General features: G+C 43.7%; 1 protein-coding gene across 2 annotated transcripts in view; it reads right to left on the reverse strand.

Moving 5' to 3' along the window:
* Window positions 1-13,750: 13,750 nt before the first annotated feature.
* The window catches only part of LOC146197614 (neprilysin-1-like), a 38,647-nt gene continuing 26,484 nt past the window's right edge, over window positions 13,751-25,913 (reverse strand). Inside the window, exons 15-21 of one of the 2 annotated variants that reach the window (XM_084599525.1) lie at window positions 24,237-24,288; window positions 24,061-24,128; window positions 20,877-21,007; window positions 19,496-19,561; window positions 17,451-17,552; window positions 15,160-15,236; window positions 13,751-14,267 (exon numbers count right to left, since the gene is read on the reverse strand). In XM_084599525.1, coding sequence (XP_084455651.1) covers window positions 14,168-14,267; window positions 15,160-15,236; window positions 17,451-17,552; window positions 19,496-19,561; window positions 20,877-21,007; window positions 24,061-24,128; window positions 24,237-24,288 — 596 coding nt within the window. In that variant the 3' untranslated portion in view covers window positions 13,751-14,167. The remainder of the gene's footprint in view (window positions 14,268-15,159; window positions 15,237-17,450; window positions 17,553-19,495; window positions 19,562-20,876; window positions 21,008-24,060; window positions 24,129-24,236; window positions 24,289-25,913) is intronic. The other variant, XM_084599524.1, reaches the window with a different exon arrangement.

Here is a 25,913-nt window from a genome sequence, read left to right on the forward strand (position 1 = left end):
TACTGAGAGGGGGGGGGGGGGGGGGGCAGTAATAGCTTCGCTTTAAGCTTAGCTGTCATATTTCTTTTTTTTTTTTTTTGTCATGTTCAAAATACCGTATAATGGGAAATCACAGGTGCGCAGATACGCACGTTGCGATTACCTAGTGCTGTAGCTAGATAGGCAAATTCCTCATGATACTATGAATTGTTTGGAATGCTCAAGGAGAATAGCATTAATTTAAAATTGAAATTACACCTGATCATTGTGACGCTTGTTCAGTACAGACGTCTAGTATATGGTTGCGGACAATTTTGACTCCCTATAGGAGGAGCGTACACCGAGCGTTGCTAATGGAGTGCGTCAGTAGGGCACTGTAGTGTCAGCCATCTCCCCTGAAGTTTAAATAAGACCGACAATATGAGGCTTATTAATGACGGCTAACCTTGTGCATGTGTTGGAGAGAGAAGGAATTAAAGGAAAATTTCGATAGAAAAGTCAAATAGATCCAAGTAGCACACGCAACAGCCATCAAGCCCAGTACTTTTGACGTGTCGTGCCTGGTCGGGCCACGGGCCCCTCAAGCTTTAGTCCAGCCTGGCAAACTCTTTCGCAACTTTAGTACAAGCACCCCTTGACAGTGGTGATTTGTTTTGTGGCTGTAGTGGTTTCGTCTGACCAGAGCAGATGGGTGTCATTCGTTTAAGGACGCACTTTCCGCGTTGCCCTTCATCTTTTTAATTCGTGACTAAACGACGCTGGCAAATCTAACCAACCTCGTATTTTCACTTGAGAATGCAACTATGGCCTCGCAGATGCTAGCACAGGGTCTAAATATTGTCCCTCAGTTCGTTTTGTTGTCAATGGAAGAAACACCGAGCTTCTTGCCCATCTGAGGAGGAGGAGGAGCAGAGAATTGAGGACATAAAGAGGGTAGGGAGATGGGGCTACTAAAAACGATGCCACCAATAACAATATGTCTGGCGCCACAGCACAACCAAGAGCCCAGGGGCCTGTACGCTTGTGGCGAGCTGGGCACCTATTTTAGTGTAAAAGCGCTACTATGTATGCTAGGAGGACGGATTTGGTCGATGTCGATGTGAAGCCTCTGCCGAACTCAGGCAAAACTAAGTCTAAACAATCTAAACCAAAATCTAAGCAAACATAATAAATGCAAGAGTGGACACCTATGCGTATATACCACTATGCATTCTTTACCGTTCTTGACTTTGACAATTACCAGCCGAAATTCGACCTTTTACCTTCAGGATAACAACGTGAGTTTGTGGAAAAAAATCACGCGTATGCCACCTGCAGGTGCAACAACACGCGCATACGTGTTTCGGTTTTCATTTGCTCCAGGTACTCGGCATGTGCACATCGCTATCGGTAACCATGCAGAGCGAACCACGATCGTCCGGCTGTGTGCGAAAGAGAATCCCCTGCCACACGGCATGAAGACCCGCGTTTTCGTACGATATTATGTGATTAGCTGAACTAAACAGTTAGCATTGTTTTTTTTTTTTTTTTCACATCTTTACCACCGAATTCTCAAAAAGCGATCACAACAGCTAGCTGAGGAAGTTTTCTTGGAAACTCTCGGGGAATGCCATCTTCCCCGGCCTTTTATTTTTACAAAAGTAGTGGAGAGCTTCCAGACTATGGGTATGTATCAATCGATTAAGTTCACGTGGTTGGTACAGGCAGGCGATGTTACCATCGACGGCTCAAGCGCTTGGTGGAAGTTAACTGCACCCACCATACCTTTAGGCTGTCTAGAATATGTGTATTGTCATTGTTTCAATCGGCGCGCACTGCGAATGATGAAAGCCTCGTGCACAAAAAAGCTGCCATGGCCTGGACGCGTGCTCGTTATGAAACTTTCAGGCTTATCTTTTGTCTTTGTGCCCGCTGCTCAGAGCTACCTGGCGTGATCAGCGTAAGAAAAACAAAAGTAAAAGAGATGACAGAAACTACTGGCTGCTGGCGGCTGCGTTTCGATGGAGGCGAAACGGAGAGGCGTTCGTGTGCTGTGCGATGTCAGTGCATGTTAAAGATCCCCAGGTGGTCGAAATTACTCCGAAGACCTTCACTACGGCACTTTTTTCTGTCTTTCTACTTTCACTCTCACCTTTCCCCCATTCCTTAGGGCGTAGCTGAGGTGTTCACAGAACAAGTGCGACAGATACAGCGCCTTCCTTTTCCTGTGAGAGAGACAAACATTTATTCAGGCAGGTGTGAAATATTCGCCCTAGTGGGCAGCCGCTTCAGTCCAGGAAGCCGTGGACCCGAACCATCTCCCGAGTCCGGTCGACCAGATTACGCTGATCATCCAGTCTGGGGCTTGGCAGATGAGTCTCCTGTGAACCAATTTATTATTATTATTATTATTATTATTATTATTATTATTATTATTATTATTATTATTATTATTATTATTATTATTATTATTATTTCTTTCCTAATAATTACTCTGTTTTTCGTAGCGACCACTCTGAAACAGGACCCAAACAAAGAGGAGGTGGAGTGCTCATTGCTATTGACAGTTCTGTGCAGTGTGATCGACGTTCCGATCTGGAAACTGTTGAAGAATGTGTGTGGCTTGAGCTCACTTTAAATCGACATGAAACATTTTTACTTGCAGCTTTCTGCATTCCTCCGAATCTTCCTCCTCCAGCCTATGATGATGTTCTGCTCTCAATCGAGAATGTTATAACTCCTCATAGCAAACACAAACTTCTTATTTTAGGTGATCTTAATACTCCAGGTATCAACTGGAACTCATTTACTTCTTTTTCACAACAATCATTACATATTAAGTAAATGTAACACTATACTTGATTTTATAGCCTTTAACTCTTTGCAGCAACACAATTTTATCGAAAACTGCTGTGGTAATATTCTTGACATCTGCCTATCGAATTTTGAAAGTGTTCGAGTCTCGAGTTCAGACATACCGCTGACTCGCTGTGACAAATTCCACTCTCCACTTCTAATTACTACTGCTGTTTCTGCCTCACCTTCTACTAATTCAGATCGGGTGAGGAATTCGCCCCGTTTCGCGTACGCATGTGGTGATTATGTAGGTCTCTTCAATTTCTTTTCTTCCGTCGACTGGTCCCTTTTAAATGACATTAATGATTCCGACGGACAAGTCAGTCGCTTCACTGAAATAGTTCTTGATGGTATGCGTCGGTACATACCTCTGCATACTCCTACGCGTAGGAAGTTTCCTTCCTGGTTTTCAAGGGAACTGATAATGGCGTTAAAATTTAAGGAACGGGCCCATCGTAAAGCGAAACGCCCTGGGTTTGAATACTGGGCAGATGAGTTTCGCCGCTTGCGTTCTCTTTGCAAACGCATATATATATATATATATATATATATATATATATATATATATATATATATATATATATATATATATATATATATATATATATATATATATATATATATATATATATATATATATATATATATATATATATATATATATATATATATATATATATATATACAAGCGGGACCACAACTCTTTATCTTGAGTGTTTAGAGAGGAGTGCCTCAAATCGTCCTAGTCAGTTCTGGCGATACGTTCGCCAGCGTTCCATTAAATCAGATTTAAGTATTAGCTTAGCTGACTCTCAGGGGTCGGAAATTCGGGATGTTGCCGACAGTTTTGCCCAAAATATTTCCTCCGTTTACAAGCATCCACATTGTGATTCCATTTGCCTCCCATCTGGTGCACCATCTAATTCTGTTCTCTTTGACGAGGAGTTGATAACTGAGGGTCTTAAGCGTCTGAGACCATCTTTGTCTCCTGTACCTGATGACATTCCAGCCGCCATAATAAAAGCCTTCAGTTGTATTTTTGTACCAGTATTGACTGCCATATTTATTAACTGTTTAAAAAATGCTGCCTTTCCTCGCGTGTGGAAAATGACACGTGTGTTTCCTGTCTTCAAGTCAGGAAACAAATCTGATGCTTCCAATTATCATCCATTTTTTCTTCTGGCACAACGTATTTTCCTTCCATCTCAAACATATCATAGTATACTGAATCAACATGGCTTCATATTGGGTCGTTCTACTTCATGGAGGAAGGAAACCACTTAGGAGAGGCCCTTGCCATTCCCAATGTATTGGAGAAAGTGTGGCGGAAGTGACGTCAAAATTAAGGGTTAGCTAAGTCCACCGTGGCCAAGTCGGGCCATTAGCAACGGCAACGCGGTTGCTATGAAAACTCGGGCCATTAGCAATAGAGAAAGAAAATGCGGAGGGTAAAGGAGGAGGAGAGACGTTGCAGCGTCCGGTCGCGGCGCGGCCGCGCCGGCTTCAAAAAAATGACGTCAGGGCCTCTCCTAAATTCTTTCCTTCCTCCATGCTCTACTTCTACCAATTAACCTAGTCACGTTTATGACATATGCCTTTACAGCAGTTCTTCAGAGAGGTCTAGTTGACACTGTGTACTGTGATATGAGTAAAGCTTTCGACGTTGTTACTCACTCACTTCTTGAAAAGCTTCTACTCTCTGGCGTCGAAGTCTCACTCGTAGCCCTCCTACGTAACTATCTCCTTGATTGCTCCTGTTATGTCAGTGTCAATGGACAGACCTCCTTCTTTTACCCTGCAACCAGTGAAGTTCCTCAAGGTTGTGTATTAGGCTCGCTTCTCTTCTCCGTTTTTATTAATGATGTTTCCTCGGCGATCAAGAACTCCTCGTTTCTTCTTTATGCTGATGATACAAAATTTTCAAAGTAATACATTCTTTTCAAGATTTCTTATTGTTGCAATTGGACATACCTGCTTTTCCTGGTTGGTGTGCGAAGAATCGACTTACCCTCAATTCTTCCAAAACTAGGGTTGTCTCATTTACTCATAAAACACACAGCTTTCTCTACAATTATTCTGTGAATTCTGTGCTGTTGGACAGGGCTGATGAAATTAGTGACCTTGGTGTACTCTTTGACTGCACCCTCAGCTTTTCCTCTCATACTAAACGCATTGCTCAGCGGGCTATATATGCGCACACTCGGATTTGTATGCAGACTTTCGAGAGAGTTCCGTGAGAGAGTTCCCCCCCCCCTCCCCCCATTTTTTATTTTTTTTTCTAACTGGTTTCGGTAGTTACAGGTCAGAAAAACTAAGAGTAGTTTGTTCGGGAACCAAATAGATTCGATACCTCAAATTTTATTTTATTTTTATTTTACAACAGGCATTCCCGTTTGTATCGACGAGAGCTTAGTAATTGCCTTCTGAACATGCGGATCCCACGTCGAGAAGAAAATGTTACTGTTGGTTTGATGTATTCCTGAACAATTTGGTTTCTTTATTACCACATGTAATACTATTTCTAAACAAAAGTTGTTGTTTTTTTATTTTTTGCATGAAATAAGAGCCTTCTTTTTTTTTTGGGGGGGGGGGGGGGGGGATTTGTTTTAGTGAATTGGTATCAAGCAACTGATGATGCCAACTGAGGAGCTGATTACATTTAATGGTTAGTTAATTAACGTCAGAGCCAGTGGGTAGAACCGTGCGGTAATCCGCATAGACCGTGAATTTTAAGGTCCTATGCACGCCCGGCCAATTGTGAGTACCGCGCGACCGTCGACTGCCGGAGATGACAAAGGAAGCCGTTCTCACTATTGCGAAGCAGCTGCCGTAATCGGCTGCTATGCGTCTCAAGAAGCCGCCACTACTTGTTTTTATCCGCTGCATAAAGCATGAATATTGTCTGCTAAGAACACACATTCGCAAAAACAACTTAACATGACCAACAACTTTTAGTAATCGTTAAGTTCAGAACAAACTCTTGCCCAGCACATTTAAATATTGGCACACTGATTACTTCCAAAAGAAACCTCATCGAAACAGTACTCACGAACTGAACCGGGGACTAGTACTTAGAAGGCTACAAGTTTGCAGCAATTAAGGCCATACGCACTTAGCAATAAAAAAAAAAGCGCTCCCGGAACTCGGATATCAAACTACCGTTATCACACCGGCTCACCGCGTTTCTGATCGCGTTAATCACGACAAAGCCGTTTACCCACCATCCGCACAACTACCGCGCATATTAACGCTTTCTTTCCTCAGACAACCAAGGACTGGAATCGCCTTCCGATCGGCGCAGCTCATTTCAAGCCATTCATTGAAAAAATAGACGGCGTGAGGACCCACCCCTCATCTAATAGACCCCAACAAAAGCATTTGCGATATCAATCAATAAATAAAGACTAAGCCTTCCATAACGGTACCCCATGTAAATCATGCATTTGTGTTTTCTTGGCGTAAAACCTCACGTCAACGCCATTAAAACCACGGAAACTAATGTTTGAATGACCGCTTCTTCACTTGGTTGGAGCTGGGCAGCCCGATACGCGCGATATTATAGAGAACTCGCTACGCGGATCTTCACGAAATTATTTCTCCCGTTTCTACCTGCTAGTTAGTGGCCCAGCTTCTCGAGACGCTTTACGTGAGACGGAAACAAGCACCACCATGAAGGTGTTTGTTTTTTATTTTTCGTTTTTCGCAGACAGAAAAGAATGAGCTAGCTCGTTAGGCAGCGTCCTTGGCCTAAACGGTGGAGGAAACAGCGGCTGCGTGTGCATTGTCTTCAGCTTTTGACCCGCTTGGTTAATTGCTACTTTCCTTTGTGGAATAACTGGTCTACCCATGCTCCCTCTTCGAGTAGGAGCTTTTGTCACAACCGCTCGTTCCGTCCGTGCGCGTTCCGGCTAAAGCGACACGTCCACTGTTCAAGGCAACCTTCTCGGCCTCGAGCGCGCTCGTGCTCTTTTCTGAGTTCCTCGGTGGAAGGTTTATCTTTATGTCACAGCTGCTTACAGATTTTCGTTCCGTGCCCGTTGATATAAGCACGATCAAAATCAACGATAAAAAACTGCGCCTGGCTTGAGGCCACGTACCGCAGTTGTTCAAGCATCAAGCAATAACAAAAAATTATAAGGTGCCTTGCTGTTTTGATCGCTTATAATGCTCCCTGTGGGTTTTAGAGAGAAGTTATGTCACCGTCGAAAATATAACAAGGCCGGTGCATGACCTCGTCTGCCAGCAGTGAGCCTCGTTACAGCGGATAGGCGATAGTCAGCATTTGTATCTACGCGCACGGGCTTCGGTTAAGTGGCGAGGGAACACAGCGTGACACTCGACTCAGATCATGGCCTATCCGCAGCCTTGGCGTAAGCTGCTGGAGTGCGCTGGAATTATGAACATCTCGGTGGTAGCAGGGGAGCGCCTTAGAATATCTACGTTTCGCCGACTTGTTGGAAGCTCTTGATCTAATCACCAACATTTATGTTACCCACGCAGCTGGTTTTCATTTTCTTTTCTTTGTTATGACAACTCAGCGGCGCAGTGTCAGGTGACATACAAGGAATAAAATGATAATTTGTTAGTCTGATTGCCACTACCCACGTAATCGTCGTAGCAGCCAACTAAAAAAAAATAGTTAACCTATACCGCAATCCACCACGATCTGATTCAACTCTCCAGTGTATTGCAGCGGTAGCTTACATGATTTGTCACCTGAAGAGTTCGTGTTATCCGAGTATGCACACAAGTGCGCTGCTGGTGTATATCACTGTGAAGGTACCTGGTATACCCCAAAATTACTTAAGTATATAACCTTTAAATTTTTTTTTTCGGGAATGAATTTGTGTAAAATAGTAATATACATCCTTTCTCGCTTTCTTCGTGAAGAAATCTGCTGATTGTGATCTGCGCTGCTTGTGGATTTCTCAAAATACATGCCACATCAGATTACAATGAGGAAAATACTTTATTGAACCAAAAATGAAATAGGGGTCGACTGCTAAATAAGAGAAGCCCTATAACGATATACTGGAAGAGAAGAGGAGAAAAGAAATTTGCGTGCATCTCTTTGCTTTTACGGTGAGATTTTGTTGCGTAAGCATGTTTTCATTCTCATGGGGGTAGGGGAATAGGGATTCCATGCTGAACCGCACGAAATCCTCTACCGTATACAGGCGCGTCCGTTCAGTCTCTCGTAGGAGAGATCAAGCGAACGAATAAAACTGTGCAAAAGAAAAAGAAAAAAAGAAACGGGACTGAAGGAACACACAGGCACAAACAAGGCACAGATCAAGCCGTGGTACGGGTATGCTAACTTTGAAACATAAGCAAGAACAGTAATAACGAACGAACATAACATTTTTTTTTTAGCACAGAATTTTCGTCGTAAATGTTCAGACTGTCGCAAATAGGAACATTTTCCTAGCGAATATCAAATAATTTTGCTTCGAATGATCTATACATGATCAACAATGCGCGTTAACTGCATTCACTACAAATCATGATTTCAGTGCCAATGGTATGTGGATCGGTTCAGTTTTTCTTAGCGAAAACAGTACAATTACTCTCCAGTGAAAATCGAGATTTTTTTTTAGCAACCTGATGATTTTCTTAGCATGATCCTCATTGCTTTGGCTAAGGAACAGACATCAGGAAAAATAAATATATCTCTCATAAGAAGCCCTTTGTCTCCGCTGTACCTTGTGAGTACTAACGACGATTATGCACCTTATACGGTTAGGTCACCGTTCTGTCATTACAGCAAAGCCATCGACATACACTTATACTTACCGCTGTTCATCCTTTAAAGCGTTCTGTAGGTTTTTGCCTGTAGCCGACAAGAAGACTGTGTGGGGTCTTTTGCCAACACGTAGAGTAATGATAACGCCACCAGAATGTTTGTATCCAGAGTGACTACTCTGCAGGGAAGCAGACAAAACAGCTCGAGTGAGCCTCATATCATCTCTAGTAACCACTTGGGGCAATGCAATGCAGTGCGTCTCAGGCACTTTGCCAAGAAATTTTTTTGAGAGCGGTCCAAGGCAGTTTATCGTATAGGAAAGCGGGTAGAGCATGAATAGGACACTGTCAAAAGAATTTATGAGAAAATTTATGGGAAAGGAGTTTGAGTTCAAGAGGGTAGCCCCTCGCCTCGTCCCTCCCCTGTTTCTTTTATACCACTGATATATTGGCGCATTTGTGCTGCACGCTCAATTACCTCGTGGCATCTAGCTTCTTGCACGTTCACAACAGCAACAAGCATTTCGTTTCGTGGCGCGCCCCGCAAGCGGATGCGCTTCTGTATAGCGTGGGTGCGAGTGGATCGCTCGAATGTTCAGCTTGACGCGCTTGTTCGCCTCATCAGCATCCCGGAGAGCAGTTTTTCCTGGACAGGTCTGTGCTCCGTTTTTTTATGAGGGCACTACTTCGCGTGTAGCACGAATGTCAACAATGCATTGCGCTGGCAACTGACGGCCTGTCATCTCACCCAATAGACCCCCTCCCATTTTTTGAGGATGACCCGAAAAAACAATATTCGCGAGACCAGGAATATATCGCCGTTGATGGGGGCTATATACAGAAAAGTGATGAGGTTCTCGGGTAAAAACATTTGCAAGCTTCATTTGACAACATAATTGCATTTTATCTGCCAAACTATCTTCGCATATTACACTGACCAAGAATTAAAAGAATGTACATGATGTCTTTTGTGAGACTACTGAAACAGCGTGTACCAGGGGAACTTTCCTTATAATTTGAATATTACATCAATATGTTAATTATTAAACACCCACATATGTCTGCAAGGTAAAAAAGAAACCTTCAGTGGGGCACTTCTGAAGAGAGAGCTTTATTCTGAAGATTGCTTTTGCACTCCTTGAGCTCCGGTCTCACAGCGCGCGAGAATATGGATACTCGTGGGCGGTGATGTCAACTTCATCGTGCGCACTTTACGAAAAAAAGAAAAAACTTAATAAACGCTCAGCGCATGGAGCATCGGCTCACTCACTTTCACGATGGTCGTACTTGGGCTTCGTTGGTTCACCGTCCCCGTGCTTCAAGCACGCAGTCAGGACAGCAGCAACGCCCAGAGCCATTGCGATGAGCACCGTGGGTAGGGCCAGGAGACAGCACATCATGACGTCCAGACTAGCGGTGCAATGATGACACCTCTGTGCTAGGCGCAGCAGGGCCCCGAAGTTGGGAGCGGCGCTTGAAGTGACATTCACGTGTTGCTCTGATAAATGAAGCATGACTAATGAGACCACGACCACGAAGAGGCGGACTGTACAACTGCTGGCGGGACCTGTGTGGCTTCATGAGCTGACTCAGGTCAATGTTTTTTTTTTTTTTTTTTCGCTCAGTTGCAGCTGTGTGCGCTGCAGCGTGACCAGGTTTCTCTTGACGCAAGCGGAATAGATGCGGGCACGTATCAAAATAAATTGTGCATCTTGTTGATCATTAGATATTTCGTTCGTTTGATATCAGTATGTATTAGCAAAATTGAGAAACAATAATGCAAGTATAACGAATCAGTTGGAGCACGGACGGAAGGCCCCACCGGGAGATACCAAAAGATTATACAAGCATTGAGCAATTCGGCCAGATGCTTTTCTTTTTGACCTCACTCATGCGCGCGGTCACGTGATGGCGAATACAGAACAGAATAGCGTTGACAGGCTTTCAGCGACGCAGCAATTTCAAGCGGCAAGCTATATAGCGATTTAAAATAATTGTCAAAGAACTGTCGGCTGCAAATATAACAATACGCACCCTGCTCGTGTCATGCTAGCAAAATTTGTCTCTTTTCGAAGCGTTGATAACTAGAGAAGGAAATGGTATTTTTAATTTTGGAATGAATTAAGCACTTGCAAACCTGTGCCAGAATTATTCAGAATGAGTGTTTCCACTGAATTAGCATCACTGATCTGTGCATTTATTTCCAGACATACGTGCTACAGGTCCTCACAAAACACGCAGTTGAGTGGAAGAGTGACCGCGAAAGAAAAGAGGGGAAACTAGAACCCTGGCTAGTGGGAAATATTCCGAGATAACAATTATGCTGCTTGCTCTTTTCATTCCACGACTAATTGTTTTGTACTCTTTCCCTTTTTCTCATGGCCATGGTGAACAAGGCCTTAAGGACAATGAATGCAGTGTGCTTCACCTAACAGTCATCATTATCATCATCATCGGCCGGACTACACCACCCACTGCAAAGCAAAGGTCTCTCCCATATTCCTGCAATAATTAACCCAGCCTGTGCTAGCTGCATCCGCTTGACCCCTGCGAACGTCTTAAACCCCCCCTCCCCCCCCCCCCCCCCTTTACCTTTTCTGTCGCACTCTGCTACGCGCTTTCTTTCTATTCATATCCAATTGTGTTACCCTTTTCGACCATCAATTGTGCGCTCTTCGCACTACATGTCCTTCCCATGCATGCCCATTGCTTCTTCTTGATTTCCACTAGAATGTCTCGAGTTATTTTTCTGACCCATTCTGCACGCTTTTTATCTACTAACGTTACACCTAGAATTTTCACTTCGATAGTTTTCTAGGGTTGTCAACTTAAGTAGAACCCTAACCCTCGTTTTGACATAACAGTGCCAGTAAGTATATATATTTATATATATATTTCTTTCACATAACTGCAGAGCGAAAAAGAAAAGGCGAGCACAAAGGAAGGAAAAACACACAAGACACGGACAATCGCTGCCCTCACAACTGATTTTATTTCTCCTACGTATGGGAAATATAAAGGTTCTGCAGCTGATGCGCGCACAGGAAAGAAGAAAGGAAGGAAGGACACGTGCCCCCACCCACCAATGCGCGCATCCGCGGCGGAACATTTATATTTCCCATGCGTAGGCGGCGAAATAAAATCAGTTGAAAGTGCAGCGATTGTCCATGTCGTGTGTTTTGTTTTCTTCAATTATGTGGAAGCAAAGTAGCCATGCAACTTGCCCAAAAGCTCGTTTTAGTAAACATATATATATATATATATTGTTACGGCGCGCGCCGGAGGAGCGCTGCGCCAGAAAAAGAGGCGCGGGACGAGCGCGAGACGACCGCGCGGCGCCAGCGCGAGGGTTAGAGAACAAAAGAAGAGCGCCGGGGCAAGTAGTGTTTGCCTGGTGTCCTCCGTTCTTCTGTGTCTATCTCTAGGCGGGCACAGACTTTCAACGGGGTAAATTATCTAAGGTAGCGTACCAAATCCCTTCCACAAGCGAGCCAACAAAACAATACACTCAAACACTAGTGTGGATTCCGGGGCATGCAGGGATCACGGGGAATTTGTACGCAGACGGGGTAGCCCGAGGATATGCAACCTACCGTGCGCCCAACAGTCTCGCGACAGAGGACCTGATTCCGCTTGACCCTGACTACACCACAATACTACAACACTACAGAGGTTTGCGGAAAGTATATCCGGAGCCGCATAAAAAGCTCAGCAACGAGGAGGCCATAGATCTGAGACGGCTACAGACAGGCACCTTCATTAATTTACACATATTACACATGATGCATCCCACGATATTCAGAGACGAGTGCCCGTGGTGCGGGAAGACCCCTACCCTGTACCACATAACATGGGAATGCAGCTCACATCAACTACAAAAAATTGAAAACCCAAATGAAAGACAGTGGGAGGCTTTGCTGGCCAGCTCTGACCCGGAGGCTCAGCTCTACCTGGTCACAAGAGCTCGCAAACTGGCGAAAGCCAGTGGTGCCCTGGAGTGGGGGCGCCAACCGCTCGTCAGCCTCGGTTGAAGAGGCGAAGAAAAAGATCCCCGAGCAGTTAATAAAGTTCACTCACTCACTCACTCCCACAATAAATATATATATATATATATATATATATATATATAACTTTTTGTGTTAGAAAAGCTTTTAGAAATAATAATGTCAGCGGTGGTGTATACATGCATTGGAATCAATCTAAGACGTGTGAACTAGCAGGCCTGTCTACTGATGTTAAATGGTTAAATTTTTATTTTTTTTACATTTAATTACGCTCATCATTTATTAATAGGCTTATAAACAACGCTAAATATTATGCATACCAGATTTAAGTTTTCGAAAATGCCGTTATCCTCACCGTTGCAGCGCACGAATTTGGCAGATACACTTAAGGAAACTTACGCATATGATAATGAGCAAACTTTGCGTTACTTTTCAATAATGTTTTAAAGTGCTGAGTCATACTGCGCGCATATGGCTATGGGCGTGTGTCACGACTTTTGCAATGCTTGCACAAAATCTACACATTGCACTACGTTACTTTGTAAAGTGTTGCGTCGTGCTACGTATCGTAGCAACTGTGGGCCATGTCGTACAAGGTCACTGCACGCTACCTTTCATCATTCATTGCTATACGTATACATATCTTTTCACATGCGCTAAAAACATTGTACACCGTGGTACAGGACGTCCTCCGAATCTTGTGCCATGGGCAGCCAACAGCAACAACAACAAAGCAACGCAAGCTGCTTTTGTGATAATGGTATGCACAACGCTTCCCCATTGAAATTTCGGGCCTGAACACGATGAAATGGATGCCGAGTGGCGCGAGGAACTGGGTGGCTTCTAGCGGGCTAACTCGTTGCAGATATGTACGCCGCTGTGTGAAGCGCGCTCGCAGGCATAGCTAGAGCTTTCTGCAACCGCTCTCTTTCGCCCTTGTGACGCCCCAGAATGCACTGCGCTGCAGCGGTGGCGAGATTAGAATTTTAATATGGAAATAAGTTACCAAGGGCTACAAATATCTCCACAAACAAAAAGCTTAAGCGTAATACTCCAAAAATGAGCTTAATATTGTTGTAAAAATAGCCTGCTCGTTAATACTTGTTGGCTGTATTTTGATGCTCACTATTGCTGACAATTATATGAAAAAGAGCACGTTCTTTTATTTATTATTTATTTATTTAGAACATACTGTAGGTCGAGCGCCCAGGCAGGAGTGGCGTATACAGTTACATACAATTCCAAAGCGCATGAAAGCACAGGTACAGCACACGAACATATTTAGTAGACCAGCGGAAGCGGTTATTACTACACATGAGATATGAGCTCAAAATGGTATTATATATCGCTGCCAGTCTTATAGGTGAAACAACCTGGGTACTTCCGTCGCTTACAACTGTGCCTTCTGGTGGCCGCTTTGGTGTTTGCGTCTAATAGCTAACATTGATAAGAAGCACGCACAAGGAACATTTTCTCTAGAAATGCTTTATCTGTGCGTGGTGTTCCTGAGTGACAACGAGGACTGATGATGGTGCGCAGCACTGCAGGGCGATGTGGCTTTGTGGCGAGGCATCCCGTTCTTGTTGATTTGATCCATGTTTTCGCGCTCACCACAAAACGCACTTTCTCTTGCTGTACATCGGAGAACTTTTTGGGCAGTTGAATGCCTTCGAGAACTCGGGCATGTTACTCAAGGGCACGTTTACCCTGGAACGGAAGAGAAAATGCGGAATGGAGTTACGTAATTAGTCTCCTAAATATTTCCCTTTCTTCTTCATCAACACATCAGACTCGTATAATCTCACAAATGCACGATTCACCAGAGCGATTAACTGAAGGGAATAAAGTAAAAAGTAAAAGCTCGAGTGATATGCACACGTGTTTTTTTTTTTTAAATATAAAATGCCACTTGATTTGTAGCATTAAAACCACCAGAATGGTGGACTAATTCTTCCACGTTTTTTAATTAAGCTGAGATGTGATTAAAAAAGAGGGTTTCGTGAACAGGTAGATATACCACCAAAAAACGTTTTTTTTTTTCTTCTTAGCGCCAGCTCTTCGAACTTCAGACGAAATGGACACTCCATCCACAGGTCCGATTCAGTTGTTATTGCTCTCGCAATTATTCGTTCGTCCGCCACCAGCAAAATAATACAAACCACCGTTCCTTAAGTCAGCTTGTATGACCTCCTTTCCTGACCACTTGGTAATTTTAACACCATGTTGTCATGCAGAACCGAAAACCCTTTCTCCCAAGGAATTTTTCTGTGCCTTTATTCACCGAAGGAAAGTGGTCGCACACCTTAGCACATTCGGGGTTTCTTGACTTTACTTTTCAAGCTGCTAATTTCCCGCCTTTATCTATGATAGAAGACATTGTTTCTCTCTTCGTGTGAAGATGGCACAAGCTAAGCGACCAAGTTAAATTTTTTTTCTTTAGCGCACGTTTTTCTCCAACCGTTCCAAACACTCCTTTGATGAGAACCACGGTGACTAATTTTGCTTCCGATAGTTACGGATGGTTACCATTTCCAGAATCTCTGTGCAGTTATTCATATAACATGGACGGCGTTTTTCTTTCGTTATTTGTTTGGCGTACCTGTATCTCGAGGGTGCGTGGACGTCCGAATCCATCTGCGATTTCAGGCGCTTTGGTCTGGGGTTGGTGCACCATGTCTGTTCAATATGATAAGGAAAAAGGAAACACGGTAAATCTGAGTGACCTAATATTTTCCTATAGCTGCCGAGGTGGCATAAAAGCCGGTTATCTTTTTCTCTCCAATTTGAAGGGAACAACGATCTAATTTTTATTGATTGCAAAAAAAAAAAAGAAAAACAACATATCACAGGTAAATGAACGAGCCGGCAGCCGTTAACGATACAGGCAGCGAAGAGTTGATAACCTACGTATGTCGTCTGTTCTCGGACCTGCTTGTACGTTCAGTTTTTTTTTTTCGTGCTCACTGGACGGCGTTTCAGTATCGATGAGTCACCGCGGTCTGCTGTAGTCAATTCAGTACACTGCCAATGGACCTTATGAGTCTCCCTTTGCTCAGCGTCTCTTAAATAAATTACTTTACCTCGTAATAGTTTAGGCATGCGACAAGGAAGCAGTATAGGCCACCTTGGTACGACGGAGCCCTAAATAAGAACCATGAAAGAATGCACAGAACAAAGCGTGTTTGTTTTCTTTTGTCCGGATTTGCGTATAACGCTAGCCGCGACCGTCATGACTTGGTATTGCGGGAAACAACGAATATGTTTACACATTGCATTCTTTGTATATAACGAAGTGCTCCTTCACAGTGAAGTGGTGCGTGCTGCGGTATGTTTTGTCCGTTATACCTCACTCCTGCAACCTTGAGCCATTAGAAACACGAAGAAAAAAAGCAAAGGTTGAAATTATTACACCAAATACTGCAAGAAGATTTAAAGATAAATAAGAATATGTACTTTCATCCACGTGCTAAGCATAGCGCCAGGTTGAATCGTAGTGCAACCACACGACCGTACTTCGCTCGCACTAACGTATTTCGCTTTTCTTTTTTACCTGACGAGATAGAACTTTGGAATAAATTGCCTACTCATGTTGTACAAAGTGCCAGTAAAACAGCATTACAGAAAAGTCTCAACCAATATTTTAATGAGCGCTAACATGTCGTCCCCCGTGCGTCGCGTCCTATTATTTTGTATGAGCTCTTTCTCTTTCTATCCCATTTGTTCCAGCTTGGCAGCTTTTTGAGGCGGTGTTTGTATAATTCTAACTCAAAGTGTTCGTTACTGTATCCTGTCATTTGAAATTTTAGTATGTGTTATTGATTTTATATGTATTGTTGATTCCCTCCCTATCATGACCCTAGAAGGGTTAACAGTATGAATAAATAAAGAAAAGAATAAAGAGCACTGCAGAATCTGCATTGGAGTAATGTGAAAGCACGGATGCTGCTGTTGGTTGCTTCTGGTTGCTTAATTGACTTCTTGTTTATGCATTTTAGTCTTTGGTACTTTCAAATTGTGCGCCAATTCCTTCCTATGCCCTTTTTCGTCTGTACTTCCGGTCGCGCGACGTCACATCCTTGACGTCATTCTAATTGAGGGCCTAAATTAACTACTTTAGTCTTTGGTACTTTCAAATTGCGCGCCAATTCCTTCCTGTGCCCTTTTTTGGCTCGACTTCAGGTTGCATGACGTCACATCCTTGACGTCACCTTAACTGACGGATTTAATTAACTATTTCAGTATTTGATACATTCAAATGTTGCGCCAAGTCATTGGCTAATGAGACTATTTTCGCCTTTACTTTTTACATTTTTTGCCTCTAATGAATTACCTAATTACCTATTGGCCTAATTATTTTCTGACACAACATTACGTCACCCTCTGTCGATTGGCACCACTCATTAACCTCTACCGCTTCTCAATTACTCACAGCTGAAAATTTTTACATTTTTTGCCTGTAATTAATTACCTCGTTAACTTATTGGCCTAATTATTTTTTCAGCAACAACATTAGGCCACTGTTTATCGATTGGCATCACTCATTAACCTCTACCACTTCTCAATTACTCACAACTGCTGCGGACACGATTTTGCTAACGCGGTCTGAGGAAAGAAATCTGTAAACATTGCGAAGTAATGATTTCGCATTAATAAATTAATATCGCATTTGTCTCCAAGCCATTCTTGTTTCTCGACCATTTTCAGATTTTTTTTTTCCGCAGATATGCATCTGCAACGCAGGCTAGTACTTTTCACGATAATGCGAAGCACTGATCACTAGTTCGTTACCGGCTGCAAGGAACGTTGATTGCCTTTTCGATGTGCCGGTTGCGCGTACTTCTGCGGCTCATGCTTGGGAACACGCTCGGTAAAAACTAAGAAATGTCTTACCAGTGCCACCGAGATGAAGAACAGCTGGTCGGCAGTGTAGTTCTGGAGCCCGGGCAAAGACTGCAGCTTCTTCATGTTCTTTTTCGCCCAGAAGCGGTAAGCCTGCGAGAACACGGCGCCAACACTCAGTGTTTTATGTGGGCCCTGAGTGTCTGCAGGCCTGTGTCTCCTAACATCGAAGTCCCCGGAGAAAGTGGTCGCAAAGTCTCACTGCTATTGATGTACGGCATTTCCCAAAAATGATGAGGCCATCAAGTTCGCGTCTCGACCACGCAACATGACTTGCTATCTCTCCATTTCCGCAGACTAAGCAAAGTATTATTCTTTACAGCCGTTATGAGCCTGCCTCACCTACTGATTTTTCAGAATATGCAGACCTTCGTACACTGGCTAGTCGAGTGGAACTGCAGCGTTGAAAGTTCTGGTTGCAATTACTAGATAACTCATTTAGGCTAAATTACACAAATTTTAAAAACTTAAGTGTACTCACTATACTAGACAAATGCACCCGAATACATTAGAAGAAGTCCTAACTTTTGTAATAAATAATTCCGAGAGCACTGTGGAATACACTGCGGGATTGCGAAAGCCTGAGCTTTGATCGTGCACACGGCGCATCACCTTTTGCTCTCATTATCATTATCAACTAAATGCACCGTCATTATCATTGCTAATGTCATCATTGTCATTATCACTAATTGCAGCGTCATTGTCATCGTTACTATCTTCTTCACGGTAGACAAAGAGAATTATGATGCGTTTTTCTCGATCCCGGGCGTGGTGTAGTTAATGTGCTCGGCTGGGGATCCGAGGAGTGGAGGTTCGATTCCAGGTGGAGATCAGATTTTATTTTTCTGATAACGTTAGTTTAGGTTTTGGGTGATGACGTCATTTGACTGACAGCTATAGTATGACTGGACACAACGCCTTAATAAATATCGGCTGCGCCCCTCACGAGCGAGAAAATTCCTGGGCTACCTAAATACCCTCACTAGGTGGCATGGTATACCACACCCAGTGGCGTGTAAATTTTGTTTCACTTAACGTGAACTTTTTTATGATACGTGGTTATCACTTTTCTACTTTCGCAACTCTTTTTACTGAGCTGAGCAATCACTCAGAAAGTTGCGGTATGTTTAGCCATATTTTGGGGGACCCAAGTTCAGCTTAAGGGTATGATGCGATAGAGTCCCTAGGGCAGGTTGGGGGGACCACTTTTACAGACATTTGAAAGGCATTAGGCCTACACACTCTCACGCGAGGCCTCTCTTTACTCAAGTTGAACGTACATTCTTTTGATAACCTAGGTGCAGCGAGATCCAAGGGTTCAAGTTTCGTGATCGTAATTGTGGTTGTGTGTTACAATGATAATTCCGCGTATCTTTTACCGCAGCTCCACAGGGGACGTCACGCATGTCGGCTATTCTCCTGTCACGGCAACGTACACAAAACATTTTTCCGTAAAACGAACTCAAGAGAAGGAAAACTCAGTGACCAGCTCCAAGAATTTCTTGGTCACGGGTCGTTTTGAATTTATCCTTATACCAGGCGGGGTTTTTCTCTGCTTAATGCTTACATAGCCGAGTATCGCTCACGGCAGTTTGAAACTGAATTTTCGGGGTTTTTCTCTGCTTAATGCTTACATAGCTGAGTATCGCTCACGGCAGTTTGAAACTGAATTTTCGGCGACGTTCATCCCGTTTTTTCACGGCTCCCTCCGATGGAGTCTGCAGCGAGAATACGCACGGTAAGTAACGCCACAACTCCAGGAAAGACCCAACCACACACGACATAGGCAGCTTGTGTTGCAAGCATGCATTCTTCGTTCTCTTTGCCCTATTTAATATTCTTCACCCTCTTTCTTACGGCCCGTCCGTCCTTAATGAATACGCTATGGCACCTTTCCTGTCTTCTAATGTCCTCATCTCTTGTTCGTCGAGATTGCGCCTGACATTTCCTTCGCACTGAACAGCATGTAGCGAAGTGAAGTGTAGTCCAATGAATGAAATGAGGTGTGGTTTTTCATTTACTGAATACCTACTTACTCGATACGCTTGATGGATACCTCCATTGTCTGCCGTGTTCTCTCCTTGTGTTCGCTTGCCAGAAAGCTGCACAGAAGAGGAATATGTGAATCTGGATCCGGCTTTCAAACAGCTGAAGAAGTGGAAGAGTATGTAATATCTAAAAATTCTGTAACGTGCCAAGTCGGTTAACCGCCTTCTGTAACGAGTGCACTATATAGATTGCATGAACAAAGTATCACAGTATTAATTAGATTTGATTTTGCACGGCTTGACAGCTGAGACACATTAGTGTTTTTTTCAGAGTTTGCGAAATTAACCAAATTATCCTTTTGACATAGCGTATGCGCTACAACATACAAGTACGCTCTCTCAACCAACTACTACTCTTTTTTTTTTTTTTTTCGGGAGACCTGCACGTAGTCAGGTGTGCTAGCTTGCGCAGAAGGAGCTATGAGCGTCAACTACAGCGAAATAAATGTTCACTACAGAGACGGGAACAATATTTGGTGCGGCAGTAGTCGCAAAACGTCACAAAGAAAGCGCTGTGGTAATTAGTAAACACTCTTAACTGGTATCGATGTCTTCGAGGCTAGTATCAGGTGGCAGTTAAAAATTTGTTGTGGTTTCACTCTGGTTAACCCTAGTTGAATTGTGATAGCAACGGCGGAAGCTTGTTTTGCTTGCTACATTATTCCCCTATCACGCCCTATCAGTGTAAAGTGCTACATTATTGGGGACACTTAAGCTTACCGGTATCGCTCAAGAGGAAAATATACAACAGTTGCATCTTACCTGTACTCACCTATGGGGCTGAAACGTGGAGGCTAACCAAGAGAGTTCTACTTAAGTTAAGGACAACCCAGAGGGCTATGGAACAAAAAATGGTAGGGTTAACATTAAGAGATAGGAAGCGTGCAGAGTGGGTCAGAGAAATAACTCAGATTACCGACATTCTAGTGGAAATTAAGAAGAAGAAATGGGCATGGGCAGGACATGTAGTGCGAAGAGAGGATAGCCGATGGTCGCTTAGGGTAACAAACAGGATTCCAAGGGAAGGAAAGCGTAGCAGGGGGCGGCAGAAAGTTAGGTGGGTGGATGAGGTTAGGAAGTACGCAGGGGTCAAGTGGATGCAGCAAGCACTGAACCGGGTTAAGTGGAGAAATATGGGAGAGGCCTTCGCCCTGCAGTGGGTATAGTCAGGCTGAGGATGATGATGATGAAGCTCATCCTTTAAGAGTATGACGCGAAAGCGTAAAGTACCAGTCTTCTTCTTCTTCTGCTCCTTCTCCTCCTCGTTGGCTGTTCAAGGTCAAGCGTGGCCTCCACCGGGACTACGTGACGGCTCAAAACCTGGCGCAGTATTGCTATCGCAATAAAAAACAATGGGACGATCGCTCACCTTCATCTTGAGTCTTTCATCGGTTATGTTGCCATACTGCTCCTTGAAACAGGTCATCTTGTTTACGAACTTTTCCTTGGTACTGTTCGTCCACCAGTTCATCATGTTGCCATGACTGTCAAACTGGCTTCCTGAAATCGAGAGAAAAATGAGAGGGTGAAGTTCCGTTCTGAAAAGAGCAATCCATAAAACTAGGACAAGCAGGGGAAATTCCTTTCAAATAAAATGTGAAGTCCGGAGTTTAGAAAAATGAGAATAAATCGAGCGTTATTGGCTTCGACTGGCTGGAGCGTCCCAGATGGACATAGGCCTCCCTCGCATGACACATTATAATTGCGCTGCACGAGAATGCATCATCATCGCCATCACCATCACCATCATCATCATCATCATCAGGACTACACCCAATGTTAGGCGAAGGCCTCTCCCATATTTCGCCAAGTAACCTGGTCCTGTGCTAGCTGCGTCTACTTAACCCCTGCGAACTTCTTAACCTCATCTGCTCACCTAACTTTCTGCAGCCACCTTCTATGCTTTCTTTCCCTTGGAATTCAACTTTTTGCCCTAAGCGACCATCGGTTATCCTCTCTACTACATGTTCTGCCCATGCCCATTTCTTCTTGATTTCCACTATAATGTCAGTAACTTGAGCTATTTCTCTGACCCACTCTGCACGTTTCCAATCTCTTAATGTTACCCCTACCACTTTTCTTTCTACAGCTCTCTGCTTTGTCCTCAATTTAAGTAGAACCCTCTTCGTTATCCTCCACATTTCAGCTCCGTGAGTACAAGTAAGAAGCAACGGTTGTACTTTCCTCTTGAGCTACACCGGTAAGCTGCTAGCCATAATCTGCGAGTGCTTTCAAATGCGCTCTATCTCAATCTTATCCTCCTTGTTATTTCCCTTTCATGTCCGAATCTGCGGTTACTGTCTGTCCTAAGTAAACATTTTCGCCTATTACTTCCAGTGCTTCGCTACCTTACGTAAAATGCTGTTCTTTCCCGAGGCTGTTGAACATTACCTATAGTCTTCTGCATATTATTTTCAAGCCTACCTTTCTACTTTTCCTGTTTAGGTCATCAAGCATTATTTGCAGTTCATCCCCTGAGTTACTTAGCAAGGCAATATCAACATCAAATCGCAGGTTACTGAGGTATTCTCCATCTACCTTTATCCCTAACTGCTCCCATTCCAAGTCTCTGAATACTTTCTCTAAGCAAGCTGTGAATAGTACTGGGGAGATCGCGTCTCCTTGCTGACACCTTTCTTTATAGGAATTTTGTTACTTTCTTTATGCAGAACTATGGTTGCTGTGCAGCCACTATATATATATATCTTCCAGTACTTTCACGTACGGCTCGTCTACACCCTGATTTCGCAATGCCTGCATGACCGCCATGGTTTCTATATACTGAGTTAAATGCTTTTTCATAATCAAAGAATGCTATGTATAAGGGCTGGTTATATTCCGTGCATTTTTCTATCACCTGATTGATGGTGCTGATATGATCGATAATAGAGTATATTTTCCAAAAACCTGCTTGATATTTTGCTTGATTGCAGCCTAAGGTTGTCCTGATTATATTAGCGATTACCTTAGTAAATACTTTATACGTAACAGAGAGTAAGCTGATTGGTCTGTAATTTTTCAGGTCCTCAGCGTCCCCTTTCTTACGAATTAAGATAATGTTAGCGTTCTTCCATAACTCCCGTAGAGTCGACGTCACCAGGCATTGCGTATACAGGGTGGCCAGTTTTTCTAGCATGATATCCCCCCGCCCCCCTTCCCCTTATTCCGTCATTCAACAAATCTACAGTTAATTACCTGATTCTCTCCAGCTGTTTTCCCCCTTTTCAGTTTGTAACGCTTTCTTAACCTCGTCCTTCGCCACTGGCGGAATGTCTGACTGCTTTTCCCTACTGCCAATCTCTATATTGTCCTGACTACTTTGGCTACTGTAGAGATTAGTATAGAACTTCTCGGCTACTTTGGCTATCTTGTCCATATTCATTGCCCACCTGGTCCTTTAGCGCATATACATCTGACTTTTGCCCATGCCCAATTTCTTGTTCATCGCTTTAACGATTTCCCTTTCTTAACACCATTCTCAATTTTCTCCATGTTATACTTCCTTATATCGGCCACTTTGCGCCTATTGGTTAGTTTTGATATCTCTGCCAATTCTACCTGGTCTGTTGGATTGGAAGATTTCTTACTGCGTTTCTTAATCAAATCTTTCGTCTACTTCGACAGCTTACCGACATCCTCTCTAATTATTCTACCACCTTCTGCAGCGCACTCAGTAATATTATCTCTGAAATTATTGTTCATCGCTTCTAGGTTTATGTCATCCTCGGTTAGAGCTGAATATCTATTCTGTAGCGAGATCCTGAACTCTTCTTTTTACTTAGCATCCTTCTGTCCTCTCGGTGCGGAATAACCCCGGCTTTGTGTGAAGGTCTCCATGATACGAAAACATGGCTTCCCCTAGGTACTTAGATCGTTTAGAACCTACCGAAAAGGACACAGAGCAGACCTTCACCCAATCTTTCGCCCTTACTAAAAATTCATTTGATATTGCCGCAAACCATCCAAATCTTTATTTGTTATTTTGTCGGCTGCCGCCGGCATGCGGCCTTATCACCCTGATTCTGGCACGTGGATTTAAAACCAGATTTAACTAGATTTTAAAATTTTCCCTCCTTTCGAAATAAAAGCGCGACGTCCGTACTAAGAGGATTTCCTGTTCACAATTTCAAAATGAAAAACACGGCTGCCTTGATTCTGGCACAAAAAATAGAAAAAAAAAAAAGGGAGATGTGTCGACGCACTGCATTTTACCTGTGGAATCAACGAATGGGACGGCGACACTCTTGTCTTGTTTCTGACTTCTCCTACTTACAAAACCTGCGCTATTAGTGAAAGTGGCGTGTTTTTAATTAAAATGGCGTAATATACCGAAACAGTCATGCTAGATTCTTTATCGGCGTCCCCTTAACGTTCGCTAGCAGTGTCACGAGGTCAAAAAGTAGAAATGTTTTTTGTAACTGCTGCTCGGTTTCGGCGCGTCCGCACGCTCGCAGCCGATATGCATCTGCCATTGCCGGTCGCTGTAACGCGCGCAACTGCGAGATGGAACTTATATCAACTAACCAAAAGGAAAACTAATTTCATGGCCTTACCAGTGTCATCAAACGCATGTGTGACCTCGTGTCCGATGACCGCTCCGATTGCGCCCATGTTCACATACCTGACAAGAAATTGGACAAAGCAATAAAATGGATGCGTATTTTTCTCCTATTTGATGCAGGCCAAGCCGCTTTGATGTAATAGAAAAGAACGACAACTTGACACGTACATTGGCAGTCCATACTCGAACACTGGAGGCTGCAGAATTCCAGCAGGAAAAGCTGAAACAGGCATGCGGATAAACTTTTAATGCATTTTAAGGTGTTTGGGAAAAATGGTTTTAATTTCTCTAACCTAACGCGAACGCAGTGGTATACTTTGACATAGTTTATTTCATTTGGAACTGTAAGAAAGGAGGGATGCTACTTCTTGGTTTTTGCAGCTGCTTTGCATTCATATCGCTGTTCTTTTTGCCCTCCGAAGATAATAACGTTAGCGTCAGTTTTAACTCTTGCGTTGTCACTGACGCTAGAGGGCTGTAATTTCGTTATTCATCAACTTCTTCAGTTATCGAGCCCGGTTATGCAAGAGAAGGGTTTGTTATTCTTGGTTATGCTCTGTTGCTAACCAGGTTAGACTCATATAGATAACCAAGATTTCAGAGCTGCAGCTCGATTAAGCATGGTCAGACACGGTTTGCTGCGGTTTAATTTTTCCATGGCTGCTGCTAACATCAAGGAAACACAGCCGACGCACTGGTTCCAGTGTACAGCTTCTGCATGGCTCTCTTTGAACCTCAAGAACACTACAGCTGGATATAGACACAAATTGTCGAGGGAACTTTGAAAGAAAATGTCCAAGGAGATGAGCTAGTCGGGCAGCGGTGACGGTGGAGGCAGAGGGTAGGCAGGAAACTGCAACGCTGTATTGCATTGTCAGGCAGTGTTGTAAAGTTTGCCAGGTCTATGAACAACAAGCAGTAGCTGGTGTGCGAAGTAAAAGAAGAAGAAGAAGCTAGCTCCGCCGGCTCCGCGTGCCGCCGGCTTCTTAAAGCGTACCTGAGGTCAAATTGCGACGCCGATGGCCTTGGCTCGGCGAAGCCGGCAAAGTTTGCGCTTTGAGAAGTGGACGCACAACTATGGCACTTTTGCTTTTGCTTGTGCCTATAGCCATGTACGCATCGTCTTCGAATTTATTTCGTGCGCTAACCTGGATCACCACTATTCCACTGCCGAGTAACCGTATGAAACTCTACCACATTCACTTCTCCAACTTTATGCACCTTGTTGACATCTGACTATCTGGACAGCTAGCGTGTACTGGTTCTCCATATATGCCCTGGACCTTCCGAGCGCTTAATCGGTCGCTTGCATATAAAGTGTCTTTCACCCTGGTTTGCACTGCTCGCTGTACTAGAGGAAGAAACGGCCCCTTCTAACTTTACTGAGATAGCGGAGATGAGCTAATTTTTCCGAATCGCAATGTCAGCATGTGAGAGCAAAAGAGGAAAGTCCTTCCTCTCCAGAAGCGCCACCTATCACCATCCTTCAGGAGCCCCGACGCACCAGATGCACATGGCTTGAGTCCAGTCTATACCCACACAGCCATCTCGGCCCCCTACAGAAAGCCTTTCGGTTGGGGCTAACTGGTGCATTATGTTCCTACGGTAACTGATGAGCGAAAATACTAGACAGTCCACTGAAAAGAGACAACCACAAGGACAAACGCTGCACTAACAACTGCTCTATTCCTCTTGACAACAATGAATATATGTAGTCGTGAGCAAAAGTTGAGAGACCATGCGCTTTGAGAAAACTACCCGCCAGCTTTTTCTGACAGTGAAACAGTTATTTCTGAGAAGTGCATTAGGTACCATGCATAATACACTTGCCTTTTTGCTCAAGCA

Source organism: Amblyomma maculatum, chromosome 3 (assembly GCF_055883805.1).
Source record: "Amblyomma maculatum isolate TAMU_Amacu chromosome 3, ASM5588380v1, whole genome shotgun sequence".
Taxonomy (NCBI): domain Eukaryota; kingdom Metazoa; phylum Arthropoda; class Arachnida; order Ixodida; family Ixodidae; genus Amblyomma; species Amblyomma maculatum.